The sequence below is a fragment of the Sciurus carolinensis genome, chromosome 5, assembly GCF_902686445.1.
Source record: "Sciurus carolinensis chromosome 5, mSciCar1.2, whole genome shotgun sequence".
Taxonomy (NCBI): domain Eukaryota; kingdom Metazoa; phylum Chordata; class Mammalia; order Rodentia; family Sciuridae; genus Sciurus; species Sciurus carolinensis.
Genome location: NC_062217.1, coordinates 110635145 through 110652080, shown reverse-complemented (window position 1 = coordinate 110652080; position 16936 = coordinate 110635145). Strand labels below are relative to the sequence as shown.

General features: G+C 33.8%; 1 protein-coding gene across 1 annotated transcript in view; it reads right to left on the bottom strand.

Moving 5' to 3' along the window:
• Ube2d1 (ubiquitin conjugating enzyme E2 D1) overlaps nucleotides 1-16936 on the bottom strand; it is a 30637-nt gene continuing 13701 nt past the window's right edge. The window contains exons 2-7 of the mRNA XM_047554106.1: nucleotides 8597-8660; nucleotides 8472-8503; nucleotides 5898-5975; nucleotides 4723-4828; nucleotides 1526-1619; nucleotides 1-884 (exon numbers count right to left, since the gene is read on the bottom strand). Of these exons, the coding sequence (XP_047410062.1) occupies nucleotides 839-884; nucleotides 1526-1619; nucleotides 4723-4828; nucleotides 5898-5975; nucleotides 8472-8503; nucleotides 8597-8660 (420 nt within the window). The 3' untranslated portion in view covers nucleotides 1-838. The remainder of the gene's footprint in view (nucleotides 885-1525; nucleotides 1620-4722; nucleotides 4829-5897; nucleotides 5976-8471; nucleotides 8504-8596; nucleotides 8661-16936) is intronic.

Here is a 16936-nt window from a genome sequence, read left to right as displayed (position 1 = left end):
TAGTAGAAAAAGCATTTTATTTATATGGAAAAAGCTACAGTAAGATCTGTAAAAGGTGTCAATATAATATTGCCTATACAGAAAAAAAATTCAAATGTGAATAGAATAGCAACAAATAAAAGTTACACATCTTCCTACTTAGCAGTGCAATTAATTCACATTGCAATAAAGTTAAGTCAAGTATAACAAAATCAAAACAAGTGTTTCTCCATAATCAGTATACTGAGAATTACAGTGTAAAGATCATTTCAGGTTTAAGAAATCTGCATTCAATCTAAAGAATATCCTAAGACAAGGGAGACACAGTTAATTCATTTAATTATCTGCTGTTGGGGTTTTTCAATACTGTTCACAGGAAAAAAGTAATGAGTTGACATACATGTAAATAGAATATATTTAGTCTATACAGTAAAAAAATACAAATTATAAAGTGAGCTAACAAAGAATGAAATCTGAATACAGATTTATAAAAGTGACGACATCTTAGACAACACATACAGTATTTCTCATGTAAAAACATCTAGTTTCAGCAAAAAATAATTTGGTTGCTTTTTAGCTGCATTGTAGATCTTGTAAGCTGAAGATGCAGATGTCCAAGTATCTTAAAAACCATAATAAATGTCTTTCTCAATGCATACAAAATGATAAATGCTCTCATCACAGTCTTAAGGGTATTTTTGGAAGTTTGTTTTGTCTTGCTTCAGAAACACATTTAAAATGGGTTAAAATCAAAGGGTTTCATGGTACAATGAAACAGTAAACAGTGCTCGATTTACTGCTAATGTTGAAAAAACCTAGATTTTACAGTACTCTGGTATATATGAAAGTTTTTTTGATTTTACATTGCATATTTCTGAGTCCATTCTCTTGCGTGTCTGTTGTATCTGTAGGCATACAAAAGGGATATAGTAAAAATATACAAATTTAATGTTTTAGAAGCATCTGTCTATCTAGAACTAACAACATTCTACTTTCTCATACTTAATTGCAAGAATCATACATATATCAATTATTAGATCAATGTGACATAAGTTCATGCATACATAAAACAGAAATGACTTTTTAATTCATGGCTTCTCCATAACCTATAGGAAAATGTAGCTTATTATAAAAAACAAAACGTAGAAACCAATTTCTAATAGAAATCTACAAAACACAACTCTGAGTATTACCTGCAAAATACAAACAAATCTATGGAAAGAGCAAAATGAAGCAGCTTGAAAACAAGGTCAGTCTGGCCAGGTAAAGAGAAAACTTCTCTTCCCAGTAAGGCAGGGAATACAATATTCAATACTTCCAATGATTAAATTCTCTCATTTTAAATTTACTGTCTAGAATTACTGTGAGTTATTGTACAAATAAAAAACATGTACTATTAAATAGGAAATGGGAAAAGAACAAAATTTATTGTAAAAAAAGACTTCAAACTCAAAATTAAATGTACTTAATATATTGATGATACTCATATTTTGGCAGACTATACAGAAGTGCATTCAAACAGAAGTTAATATAAATAAATACTTACTTTTCTTTGTCTGATTTATAGATTTGTGCAATATCTGGAACTAAGGGGTCATCTGGATTAGGATCACAAAGTAGAGAACATATGGACAATAAAACTAGATTTAAAAGAGAACATTAGATTAGATAATGATCTTTCTACTTTAGACAAGTTACACATGTAAAAATAGTTTCACTGAATATAGATATTGAACTTGTGAAGAAAACTAAAATCATAAAATTACCATAAAATGCACAAAATAGAAAATTATTATTCCTTTTGAAGTTTTATATTCTATTCAATTTACTTATTTACAAAATATGAATCTCCAAACAACCTTTCAACTCCAGTACTCCACAAAGCAATCAAATTACTGAGAAGAGTCCAAACTGTTTTGGACTGTAATGGGCTCTGTTCCTTTGGCTTAGTGCTACAGACTATCTACAAAAAAGGAAGATTTGTGAGATTTTCTTCAATGAAACTTTTATTCCATGTACCTAACTTGTATTACATGCATTTGAAAATAATGTGATCAGTCATCTTTAGATAACTTGTCTATTTAAAAATATAATTGAAACTAAAAAGTGAGTGTTACTATACTATGTCAAAATATAATGCAAATAGCTACATTAAAAAAAAAAATTAAACCCCAAGTATCTGAAACAGGAGGAAACAAGGACTCTGGTCCTAATTTGTCTGATCCACACGCACAGGACCACTTCCGAGGGGCTGCATTTAGAACGACCTGTCATTTCCACCCTTCCTTCCTCTGCTATGTTCCTTCATCTTTTCCTACTCTTTCCAGTCCAAAGGGGACTGTTAAATGACAGGGAAACGGTTAGAGAAAAAACTAGCATTTTGTTTATCTTCCTCATTACCCTTCTACCCAATGAAACTTCAAGCCTTTGTATAGTAAACCAAAAGGGTAGATTTTCTGGGGTCACTTATATCCTCAGAATGCTTTCAGACTAAACTCAGGATAAAAAGCAAAACAAGACATTTAAAATATAGGAAAGTAAAAAATGCACAAATAAATGATAGGAGTATGAGCTACTTCATAAAAAAGAAACGAAGTTCCTGAGTCCTGCTGCCATGAGTCATTTGCACTGATTTCACTACCATGCACACAAATCAAAGGTTTTAAGATAAGGAAAAAAGACAACAGTTAACTTTTACCTGAATGCTAACTTTGTGTCAGGTGTACAGTGACCCTATGTGGCAATACTACAGAGGCTGTTCTTAAATTCTCAAAGGACAGTTTTCGCAGAAGCCAACATTTTTTTTTAATAAAAAGCTGCCACTGTTGGAAGATAATTACTTAGCTTCTGGCAGTCTGCCATTTCTTTTAAATGATAAGGACTTAGCTGTTTATGCCAAATGACATTCATTTCATGACACCATTCCAAGAAAAAGTATTATTAGTCTGAAAAACTGTTTGACAGAGTCTTTCCTTTATTCAGTGCATATAATTGCACTATGTGAAAGATTTTTTTAAAGGTTATATTATATAAACATTTTAGATGAGCACTAGGTTAGAAAAAATACCAGTCATAATTGACCTGAAGCCCTATTATTAACAAATACTTGTAAGTTATGGCTGTGGACACTGCTTCCTATAAACTCATCACTTTAAAAACAAGCTATAGGGCTGGGCATGGTGGCACATGCCCCTAATCCCAGTCACTCGGGAGGCTGATGCAGGAGGATCACAAGTTCAAAGTCAGCCTCAGCAACTTAGTGAGGCCCTAAGCATCTGACTCAAAATAAAATATAAGAAGAGCTGGGGATATGGCTCAGTGGTTAAGCACCTCTGGGTTCAATCCCTGGTACCAAAACCAAAAACAAAAACAAGCAAAAAACAAGCTGTAGAACATGGTAGCACAGGCCTAGAATCCCAGAGACTGGAGGCTGAGGCAGGAGAATCACAAGTTTGAGGCCAGCCTCAGCAACTCAGCAAGACCCAGTCTCAAAAATTTTTAAAAAGGTTGGGATGTAGCTCTGGGGTAAAGCTCCCCTGGTTCAATTCCCAGAACTAAAAATAAAACAAACAAAAAACAAGCAACAAGCCATATTTGGGTAACATTTAATTTAAAAAATTAAAAAATGGTGGGGCATAGTAGCACATGCCTGTAATATCAGCAGCTCAGGAGACTAAAGCAGGAGGGTTGTGAGTTCAAAGCCAGCCTCAGCAATTTAGTGAGGCCCTAAGCAACTCAGTAAGACCCTGTCTCTAAATAAAATATAAAAAGGGCTGGGGATGTGGCTCAGTGGTTAGGTATCTCTGAGTTCAATCCCCAGTACAGGGGAAAAAAAAAAAAAAAAAAAGTTAAAAAATGACCACAGATTCTTCTCATGAATCCTTTAAGAGAAACAATTTTTTTGAATTTTTATAAAAAGTGAAAATGTGACAGTTCTTTCAGGGGTAGATGCTTCAAACCCAATCATTATTTTCTAGTTGTCAAATTCTCTCCTATTAGAGAAATAAAACACAAATAAAGAGAGCTGGCATAGTAAATAGTATTGGTGAATGAAACATGATTGGCTTCAGAGGACCTATGTACGTATACAGCTGACAATTTAGCTAAGAATAGTGCTATGTACCTGCATCTCTTATAGCATAAAAGATACATCTAAGAATGTCCTTCACGTTCTCAACTGTGTGTGCTCAGAATCAGCATGGATTATGTGTCAGTCATAATGATGCTATCAATCATTCAAAATTTAAACTAACATGCTATCTGTATTGCATTATTGTAAAGTGTGAAATATGTCACTGCTTTAAAATCACTTATTTTGTCAGTGAAAACTATATTTTTTTTTCTTAGATGAAGTAAACTAGCTACATAGTTTTTTCATTGTTGTCAAAAGTTCCATTTAATGACTAGGACAACTGGTGCCAAAAATCTTTTATTACTATCTTACTCTTTTATTTAAAAACAAAAGCCACACTAAAAAGATAGTCAATAAGCTTATCCTCAAATGTATAGCTCTAATATTTTAAATCTCTTCTCATTTTATCATTTAGATTTACCCATTCACACCCAGCACATCCCAAAAGCTAACTGTTCAAAGTCAGAGTAGCATAAGAGTTATAAGAACAAAGCAAAATCAAAACAGGAGACAGACGATATTTATTTTTTAAAAATCGACCCTAGATACTTGAAACACATATTTTTATCCCTCACTGTTATCAATGTTTTAAATCTGATAAATGAAATTACCTTTTGATACAGTCAAAGCTGGTGACCATTGTGACCTCAGAATATCAAGACAAATACTTCCATTACTGTTTATATTTGGATGGTAAATTTTTGTTGTGAAAGCAATCTGAACACAAAGCAAAACAAAACAAGAAGAAATGTAATATGCCATGAACTATGAAAAAAATAGAACCAGTTTACTCTAGGGTAAAACATCTTCAACTTTACACACACTTAGAAGGAGAAATTCATTCCATGCAAGTTAAGTGAGTATCTACTCTGGGGTACAAGTAGTTATAGCTACTGTGAATTTGGAAGCAAATATATGTATGTTTCCCTCATTCCCTCAAAGATTTGAGAAGTATTCCGGAAAGTGTAAGAAATCTGTAGTAGCTAGGATGACTGTTAATTAACCTGGCTTTCTCATACCTAGAAGTAATTCTCTTCTTAATTAAACTATCAATAATACTGGATGTACCACTTGGATCTTAGAGCAGGGTGCTGACCTTGTTCAGGGCAAAGGTGAGAAGCCTCAGCTTGTTACCTGTCCTAAGAAATCTACCAAGAATTCTCTTACACAAGAGTTGCTGTCATATCATGTCATAAATACAATTTCAAACAGGTGTTTTTAAAAATCGGAAACATTTCCTGAGCAACAGACCTACTCATTTTTTCCCTCCTTGATATTCCCATCATTTGTTTCCTCTTTAGACTTCATCTAAATTAAATCTAATAAGAACATGTTTTCATCTCTTCCCAGTGCCCTCCTGCCAATTAAATGAAGGAAATGTGCCATGTTCACTTTTGTATTTCCCACAGTAGCAGAACATGGTAGGTGCTCAAAATTCACTAAATATATTTAAAATCCAGTTTAAAAAAAAAAAGAGCCCAACTTTGGAAAGATAATCCTGTGAACATAACAGTTTGATTCTTGACCATTAAGAACTTCCCCAATTACATATACCTAATAAAGAGAAAAAGAAAAGTCAAAGAATCTCATTTACAACATAACAGAAAGGTTTTGAGTATCTCCTCACTAAATGTTTGAGAAAGAATGCATACTTTAGGTTCAGAGGTTTTACAAAATAGTTTGAGCATGCTAACCCACCCACAGTCCTCCACATCATGAAACCACCTCTGAAAAAAGGAATAAATCCCTGACAAGGCAATCACATCAATCATAAAAATAAAAATACCTTTGGTGGTTTAAAAGGATAGTCTGTCGGAAAATGTACAGTGAGAAAGAAGACGCCACCTTGATATGCACTATCAGGCTGAAATTACAAAACAATGTACATCAATGTTTGATTATTTATATAATAACTTAAAAAGACCCTCCCAAATATTACTGGTTTGAAAACAATGCCATATTTGAAATAGTTTCATCAAATATTACATTTTTTAAAAAATATAATCATTGTGTCCTAAATTCAAATAATTTACCTTGAGAACAGGTTTCCCTTTGCAGGAAGAAGAATTTTCTAACAATCATGCCAATATCATAAAATTTAAAATAAAACAAAAACACACACACACACAGTGGTGCAACTTGCCCAAAGAAATCTGTTTATGAGTACAAATTTTTAAGGGTCAGTATATACCAATATTTTCTGCAGTAGCAATCAGTATTAAAAAGGAATTGGAGCAGTATTTATCTTTTAATTTACAAAACTTAGGTTCTGATGCTTACTAAAGAGCAAAGTGGAGATCAGGAGAGATACAACCTATTAAAAAAAAAATGACCAAGTGAATTGTTAAAACAATTTATCCCTCAAATCTTCATTTAGAAAGTTTACAAAATAATGTAGAAAATGCAAAAGAAGTTCAAAACAAAACTAAATAAATTCATGGTACTATTAAGTTAGGAATCAATGTAATAAGAGGAATTTAAATTTGGTCCTTTTTTAAATGGTCATTAGACAATATTTAAAACATCATAAGCAAAAAAAGAAAAATTAAAGAAAGCAAAAATAGTAATAAAATGTATCTGAAATTCTATCTTAATTCCTTCATATTTAATTAAGCATATCACATGTTATATTAACAATTTGGCAATAAAAGCAAATTACCATTACTTCTTCCCTTAAGTTTCTACATGCATATTACAGGACTGTATTGCATAATTATTCTTCATTTTATATGTATTGCTTAATTCTAGTCATCAAAAATTATAATATAGAAATGTAAGCAAATTACAGTGACAAATATGGTCTGCTTAGATATTCAAATGATTATAGAGTACTGTAGAGTACATATCGGCATTTCTAAAATAAGGGGGATATGAACAATATAACAGTAATAATTTTTTGAAAATTTCTTAGTTGGAGGTGGACACAATGCCTTTATTTTTATGCAGTACTGATGCTCGAACCCAGGGCCTCACACATACTAGTCGAGCCCACTACCACTGAGCACAACTCCAGGCCCCATAACTGTAATGATTTATTATTACATGTGTTCACCTAAGAAATATTTGTAAAGGTCTATCATTCAAATGGTAAGGATGGGCCTTTAAAAGAAAGTATTTTGAAAGTTCTTAATAATGAAATACAAATATACCTAGGTTCACACTGAAAGTTGTTATACAAATACATTGCATTTTACCTTTAGTATAACAACCTAACATAATAATTTAGGAATCCTGGACAATTTTTCAGTAATCTTGCTATGAAATTCAGTACTTTTTTTGCTTTTGTTTTAAGTTAAATGCAAGGTAAATATGATTAAAAACTCCATGTGATAAACCTCCTTTGGGGAGCAGGCAGAGAATGATGTTCATGACAACATGATATTAACGTACTCTCACTCAGAAAGCAGAATGGAGCTGATGGTGCCCACTCTAATACCATTGGGTTTTCGATCAAAGAAAAGTCTGTTTCGAGTCATAACTGCCTCTCAGGTGTAAAAAGAAATAATATTAACAAAGTATTAAGTATTAAGAGAAGCCATTTATAGCTGAATACTGGAGTACACACTTCTAATCCTAGCAATTTGGGAGACGGAGGCAGAAAGATCTCAAGTTCAAGTTCAGCTTCAGCAACTTAGTGAGATCTTATCTCAAGTAAAAAAAAAATTTAAAGGCTGGGGATATAGCTCAGTAGGTAAAGCACCTGGAGTTCAATCCCTAGTACTGGGGAGGGGAGTTAAGAGGAGTCACTTACAGAACAGTTGGTAAGTCTTGAGTTCAAGACAAAGCAACAAACTCAAAAGGTGGTAGAGATAGACCCATTGCAATATTTATCAATTCTCCTTCACAGACAAGAACAGTGATGAAACTTAATGCAAATTGGTGCTTGTTACTTGTAACCCATGACTAGGTTAGACTTATTTCTAACTTAAAACTGTGGCACGTGTGAGGCACTGGGTTTGATCCTCAGCACCACATAAAAATAAAGTTATTGTGTCCATCTACAATTAAAAATATTTTTAAAAAAAACTATGGATGTGAGAATGACTATACTTAGTTAAAAACAACTCATTCTTTGTATCTTAAATAAATAAATAAAGCAAATGCTTAGTCTGTTTGCAAATTATGGGTGATTCATTACTATGATCAAGGATCTGACAAGGAAAACATCCCAGTGATCCTAGTTAAGGAATTGCCAATAATGCTTTAGAAAATTATCACAAACCCTCAATCACACTTTGCTTTCTGTATGATTCAGTGTACAAGAAAATTCAACCTATTCATAAACATCAGATGAAAGGTAAAAAGGCAAGAATGAAGTATGGCTAAGGGGATTAATTTCATATATATGAATCATACTTACAGGCCCCATAATGGTTGCTTGCCAGTGGAACACTGAAACAGACAAAGGAGTTTTGGAGTCATTTACAAATGTTCGAACCTATATTTTTAATGGTAGCAAAATCCTAGCAATAGAGCAAAGCTTACAGTCATCTCCCACAGGTCCAGCTGAACAGTGAGCAGGTGGATCACGCTGTAGGTCACTTAATTCCTGAAGGAAAGCAAAAACACTTCAAGTAAATTCTTTTTCCAAAAACACATAATAATTTATTATGATACAAACTGAGAGAAGTAACTCAGTGGTGAATTACTTGCCTAGCATGCCCTGGACCCTGGATTCAATCTCCATCACTGCAAAACACACACACACACACACACACACACACACACACACACACAATTAACTTTGCTTTAAAATCATTTTAGGCAGTTTTATTGACTGGAAAAACAATATGAAAGAAGGCATTAGACTTCTTTCTGAGATAGCTCCAACCCTTGAAATGATTTAACTGATTAAAATATTCTTTTTATCAATAAGACAAAAACATTTAATTATTATCTACTGTATGCAAGGTCATTTATATAAGTGCTAGATAGATAATATGCAAAAACAGGTACTGGCAGGAGGGGTAGCTTATGAATGAAGCCCTGGGTTGAATCCCTAGCATCAAACAACAACAAAACACACCCAGGTCCTACTTCTAATAGGTTATGGCAAGGAGTGAGGGCGTAGAAAGACGAACATTTAAGGAAAACCAAAGGTTAAGTGGAAAGAAGGGAGGAGGGCGGTTGGGTCATATTTTTTAATCCAGTGTACTGGCTCAAGCTCTTTTCTGCCCTGAAGGCAGTCACAGACAGGACATATCTTTAGAGTTGGCCAGTCCCAGCTTGGAATTCCAGTTCTAATACAGCTAGCTTTATGACTTTGGGGAAGTCACTTCTAACTTTCTTGGTCTCAGTTGGGAAGAAATTGATCATCCCCAAATAAGAAAGAAGTTTAATATAAAAGATTGTACTGGAAGAGCCTAATTTAGATTGGAATATTAAGGAATGTCTCTGAGGAAGTAACATTTAAGCTGCAGTCTAAGGGATGAGTGGGAATTGGTTTGGGGGGAGATGAGTGACACTAGGAGGTACAGTGGCATGAGATGAGTTTAGAAAGGTAGGCAGAAGCCAGGCAGAAAACAAAGAATGGTACACACGCTATTGAGGATTTGGGGTGTTATACCAAGTGTAAAAGGAGGGGTCTTACCAACTGGCATACTATTTTAAAGGATGGTTCTGACCTTAAAGGATGGGAAAAAAGGAGAAGCTACAAGATGAGTTACTACAGGTAAGAGAAATGGGGCATGGGTTGGAGAAGTGGCAATGAGATAAGAAGCAATGGACTTCAGATATTTTCTAGGAAATGGTGAATTACATATGTAGAGCAAAGAGAGGTCACAAATATGTATGATGAAGGTTAGTGGTAGCTAGCATTTATCCAATATCTTAGTCACCTTAACAATTCTCAGAGGCAGGTGTTATTATGTTCCCTGTTTTATGAATGAAGAGTAAAAGAGACATACTTCACGGTATGCTCACATAACCATTATGGGATGGAAATGGGATTCAAACCTGACTTCTCACTTTTTAGCTTCACATATGTACAAATGAAAATGTCATTTACTGAGATAGGGACCACTGAAAGACAAATGGATTTGGAGGTAGATATGATGAATCTGTGATCCCTATGATATCAAGAAAAATTCAGTTCAACAGATAAAGTTGGAGCTTAAAAGAGGGTGAGGCTAGAATCAGAAAGTCATTGTATATACCTGGCAGTTTAAACTGTGGGAATGGTGTAAACATTTTCGTGGGAGGACAAATAAATAAACACTGCATTTCATCAAATCCAAGATGTCAGCAGCTGTAAATGGCACCTTTATTTTATGTAGCACCGATTAAGGAAAAGTGCTGCCAATTAATTTTAAACACCATGAATTATAACATGCCTCAAGACTTTAGAAATATTAAAAATATGAAATAAGTGCACCACAGAATCACTGTTTATGGTAATGAGTTCACTGCTCTCAGAAGACAGACAAGAGGAGGACACTTTCTTCAGAAAGTGACACACGAGCTAAGTAAGCCAAGTGCAAGCTCAGGTCTCCTTTCAAGTTCAATGTTTTTTCCAGTGTGTCTTAATACTTTCATTTTTGTTTTGTGGTTCTTTTGCTTTTGCTTTTTTTAAAGAGCTGGTGCTGTTTTTTTTTTTTTTTTCCCCCCTCCCTAACAAAAATTAATTAATACAGTGGCTTCTCTGGTCTATGTACAGTTAAGAAATAACCGTAGGATTCCAGTCTTTGATTTAGCTCAGTGGTTGGAAGCAAGGCTTTGAAATTTAAGTCTGGGTGCCACTATTCAAACACATGATTGGGAAAACAATTTTTTCCATTCCAAACCTGTTTTCTTTCATGTAAAGTGGTATTATAACCTCATCCACAGTTTCTGTGGTAATCAAGTGAAATGACATATGCCAAGTACCCAGCAGTCTCTGGCACATAGTAGGCATTCAAATAAATTATAAGATAATATGGAATTACTGACAACCATCAAATTCTCTAGTAGCAGAATACAATGATTTAAATAGCTGAAAAGAGTGGGAATGAAATTCCCAAGTCACAACCCTATTTTAGAATGACTGTGCATAACAGTTTTCTAATTTGGGCTTTGGGAAGATTGCTTCCGAAATTATTCATGTTGAATTTTCCAACATTAATGTAAATGGTACTTTTTTGCCCTGGTTTAAACTAGAAAACTAGTTAATCAGAAAATGACAGTTCCTAATTGTGGTTTAAAAAAAACTTAATAATTTTCATGTATATATTTTACATAGAAACAATGTGCACATGAATAAATCCTAAATATAAATAATGCTCTTTATTAAGACAAGCCCACGGCTTCAAATACAAATAGCTCTTCTTCAAATTCATTTTAAGAATTTTATAAAAATCAAAAGTTATCTTGTTCTTGTTATTTATTTATTTTTTAAATGTCCTGATCCTATCTCCTTTTTAGAAGGTAGCAACTTCTGCTAAACGCAGGTTATTTAAAAAAAAAAAAAAAAAAATTTTTTTTGTTTTAGTTGTAAGTGGACACAATACCTTTATTTCACTTTTTATGTGGTGCTGAGGATCGTACCCAGGGCCTTGCATGCTAGGCGAACGCTCTACCACTGAGCCACAACCCCAGCCCTAAAGGCAGGTTCTTAAGCTGACTACTAAATCTCACTGTGGGAAAGAGAGCTGACACTATAAACAAACATCTTGAATATTCACATTATCACTACTTACTACTAGTAATTACACCAATGCTTTGGTTAGGAGACTTACACATCCTAGAAATTTTAGGAGGGCCTGATTTCTAATATTTTATCCCTTTGCCAATCCACATGTCTAGAATATGCCCTTTATATTGTTTAGAAGTTATGATGCATATATACAGATAGAAAGACAAACAAAGAACCAATGGGACAATATACATGCACCCTTCCTTTATCCACAAAAATGAAAATGTAAAAATTAAATTAAAAAGAAAAATGAAGAGATTTGAGAAAATTCTGAGATGGGCTAAAGAGGTGAAAATATAATACTAACAAAAACTGAAACCTGGGGTTGTGGCTCAGTGGTAGAGCACTTGCCTAGCAATGTGTGAGGCACTGAGTTCAATTCTCAGCACCACATATAAATAAAATAAAGGTCCATCAACAACTAAAATATAGGTTTAAAAAAAACTGAAACCAAACAAACCAAATCCCTACTCTTTGTTCTTAAGTCTATCCAGCAGTCAGTGTACTTTCTGGTTTAAGCTTTCTCTGCTGTAACAGGCATCCTTATTTATCTACTTCTAGCACTGTGGCCACATATTTGGTATTAAAAATAATTTAGTGATTCTTTGGTCATTTCAAAAGAACATGTTAGGACTAGCAGTCCCTTCCCATGCTACTCTCCCCTACTAAGAACTGACTCTGAATTATACAGCTTGATCAAGATCACAGAATTCTCACAAGAGCCAAGTTTTATTCTGATTCCTCCCTGCTACAAATCCAAGTATCTCTAAACAAAGATTTATGATCCCAAACTCCCACTTCTTGAACACGTCTTCCTAATCCACTAATCCACTGAAATCTAAGATGCATCCTATAAAGAGCCTCCTAATAACTGTTTCACGATCTCCTCAGGTCTTAACCTAGAACTCTATAGAGCCACGCTTTCCTATCATGTCAAATTAAAAAGATTTCAAAGAACATCCTTATATATGCATTCAAAGTCATTCTTTTAAAAATTAAGTATTGTATATACATGTGTGTGTTATAAAAGCAAAGCAATGATTTGTAGGGAAAAAAACACCACAATGTATAGTTAAACACCCATGAGACCATTTCCCAAACCAAATCACTGTTAACAGACTAGAATACTTACAGTCACAACTTTTCTGGGAAATAAGCATGCCACTAACTGTTGGAAGGAGCGCCTTTTAGAGGGCAATTTGGGATAATTGCAAAAGTGGAAAATGCATAAGGTCATTGATTTAGTAATTCCACTTCACAGAAATAACTGGGTAGACAAAGATACATACATAAGGATGTTTGGTTATGTAAGTATGAAAAACTGAGAATAGTCTAACAGTCCACCAAAAGAGATTGGCTTCTTAAAATAATATGCCCATATTACAAAACACTGGGCAGCCATTAAAAAGGATGACAGATCTGCTATGTTGACACTGAAAGATGCTGAGCAAAACAGGCTTTGGATAAAAAACACAGTTACAGGAGAGTATGCCCATTATGATCTCAAAATATATATACAAACTATAAATGCATAAAAAAATTAAAAAACACACCAAACTCTTGACAGTAGTTAGCACTGAGAGTAGGTTGCTAATTTTTACTTTCTTTTACATTGTTACAACTTGTTACGTATTTCTGTAACTTGATTTTTAAGACAATGAAAGAATGAATTATTATCACATATTAGAGGATAGATACTAAGAAGACTCAACAACTATATCCAATGTGATGGATGACTGGATCCTAGAACAGGAAAAAGACATTAGCTGGAAAAATGTGAAATTTAAGTTAGGTCAGTAGTGTAATTAATAGTGTTATACCAAATTTACTTCCCTCACTGTGATAACTATACTGTGAGTATATAAATTGGAACCACCATGGAAAATTAAGTGAAAAACATATGTGAATTTCCTATGTTAGTTTTTGCAATTTTTCTGTAATACTAAAAATTACCTCAAAACCAAAACAAAGTTAAAAAAATTTATATATATTCCAAACTTAACAATTTTCTTTCCCAAGCTTGCTTCTTTGCCATATTCCCAATATCAGTTAATGGAACAATAGCCACCCTGTCACCAGGCTCAAAATCTCAGCATTGTTTTGAATCTTCTCTTTCTCTTGTCCTTCATATACAGTCAGATGTAGAGTACAAAATATTCTTCCTCAATACCCATTACAATGGTTCATTACCTCCAAAATCAAATACAGTTCAATATTCCATGTATTACTTGCCTAATCATCTTCAAAAGCACAGTTTTTTGAAATTTCACTCTTCTATTGTAGAAATTTCAGTGGTGTCTATGCCTATTAAAGATCAAACTCTACCAATGGAACTCTTTTCATTATGTAGCTCTAAGCCTATACTTTCAATTGAAGGTTCCCCTTCAAAAATATTCCCAATGATTCTCCAAAGAATTCCTTTTGATTTTTCTAAAATACTTTCAGAAAGTCTACAAGGTCAAAAATAACCTCACAATTATACTAAGATGTAATTTGCTGTTTTCACTAACAATATCTCGTGAGTATACAATGGAGTTTTCCACAGACTTAACATGAGCTATTGTAACAGATTGAATGCATCACCAAGGAGATGTGAGAAACCAGTTGTCATCTATAAGCCTTACTATAATGATATTTAAAAAAGTGTAAAACAATGTCACTCTACATTTTTTGCTTTGGAAAATATTATTACTTTTCATAAAAAAGTCATTTATAATGTGGGCAAGGATATGGGGAAAAAGGTACATTCATACATTCATGGTGCAGCTGCAAACTGGTGCAACCACTCTGGAAAGCAGTATGGAGATTTCTCAAAAAACTTAAATAGAACTACCATTTGACCCAGTTATCCCATTCCTCAGTATATACCCAAAGGAGTTAAAATTAGCATACTACAGTGGCACAGTCACATCAATGTTTATAACAGCTCAATTCACAATAGCAAATCTATGGAACCAACCAAAGTGCTCTTCAACAGATGAATGGATTATGAAAATGTGGTATACATACACAATGGAATATTACTCAGCCATAAAGAAGAATGAAATTATGGCATTTGCCAGTAAATGAATGGAACTGGAGACTGTCATGGTTAAGTGAAAGAAGTCAATTCCAAAAAACCCAAAGCTGGATGTTCTCTCTGATATGCAGATGCCACACATAATAATGGTAGGGAGGGAAGAACAGAAGTTCATTGAATCAGACAAAGGGGAATGAAGGGAAGGGGTGGGGAATGGGAATAGGAAAAACAGTAGAATGAATCAGACATGACTTTCCTATGTTTATATATGAATATGTGACCAGTGAAACGCCACATCATGTGTAACCACAAGAATGGGATCCTAACTAGAGTAAGTTATACTCCATGTGTGTATGTCAAAATATACTCTACTGTCATGTATATCTAAAAGGAACTAATTTTAAAAAAGTCATTTATAGCATGTGCAAGGCCCTGGGTTCAATCCCCAGCATTGCAAAAAAAATTAAATAATAATAATAATTAATAAATATCAAAAATTATTTATGTTAGCATATTTACTATAATTTTAAAATTATTTCTAAATATGTATTTAATTGCTCATATGGGAAAAATCAACAAATATAATCCATACCAACAAAAGCTTTGTGGGGTCTTTGATACTTAAGAATATAAAGGGGTCCTGCCTGGCATAGTGGCCCTTGCCTATAATCCCAGCAATTCAGGAAGCTGAGGCAGAAAGATCTCAAGTTCAAATCCAGCCAGTGCAACTTAGCAAGGGCCTGTCTCAAAATGAAAAATAAAAAGGGGTAGGGTGTAGCTCAGTGGTAGAACACCCCTGGGTTCCCTTCCCAGAATCCAAGGTGGAAATAAAAGAACATAAAAGGATCCTGAGATCAAAAAATTTGAGAAAACTGGTCTAACCTAACTTGGATGTTCCCTGTACATGGCTAAGTGTTCTGTCCTTTGTAATTTTCTCTCTCCTACTATCACCTTCCTTCCACACTCTTTCTTGTTAACTGTGGCTATCTTCTCAAAGGCTATTATTATTATTATTATTATTATTATTATTTTATTGTTTTGCTCAGTGCTGGGAACCTAACCCAGGACCTTGCACAAGTTATGCAATCATTCTACCACTGGGCTGTACCTGCAACCCTAAAAGCCTACTTTAAAAAATACAGGTGTGGAGTCAGATGTTGATTAAATCTGGTCTTGTTGCTAACCAGTACTAGCTGTGTGATCTCGAGCAATTTACTTAACCAGAGTCTCATGTGTACCATTTGTAATATGGGGACATCACTGGTTACCTTGTATAACTATATTAAGAAGTAAATAAAAACATAAGTAAAACACTTAGCTTAAAACCAGGCATTATATAATGGATACTTAATAAATGCTGATTTCTCTTTCCTTTCCTCTTTCACTAGAATGTTTTTTGAAACAAGAACTTTTATGCATTTTACTTATGAATTCCTCCACAATACTTACTAGCACAATACCTTTTACACATAGGTGTTTGTTAATATGAGTCAAGTAATAAAATTTAAGGAATAGTGTTATCAGCAGAACATAAATATCTCAAATCTCAATCTTTTAGAAATACAAATGATTAGACTTGACAAGTGAATAGTCTATATAGCTATGCAGATTGTATATAGTAAAAAGTTTCAAAAAGATGTTAAAAGAGAATAGTGGGGGTCACTTAAAAACACTACAGTAACATAATAACATCTAAAAATTAATATCAAAAGAACATTCATTATTAAAATATTATGACATTATAACATGGTTTTCAAGTTACAGAATGTATGATATATTCTAGCAAAGTATCCAAAGTCCATAATTCTTTGAGGGGTGGGGGTGTAGCTCAATGGCAAAGCACTTGCATAGCATGTATGAAACCCTAAATTCAATCTCTAGCACCACAAAAAAAAATTTTTGTTTCGGTGTTTTTAGTTTAGAAGACCTCAAAACTCTAAATAATCCATCCTTATTATTTATTTAGGGATGTTGCTGACCTACTTTCAGGACCCAGCTTCAGGCTGCTCTTCCAAGTGGACTCCAGGGTTTGTGCTGAGCTAACTCAGTCTCAAAAAGTATTTTAACCACTACAGTTCTTAGTGAGAGAGCTGCCACAGACAGGGCTATCGCCTGTGACATGGAAGGATATTTAAAA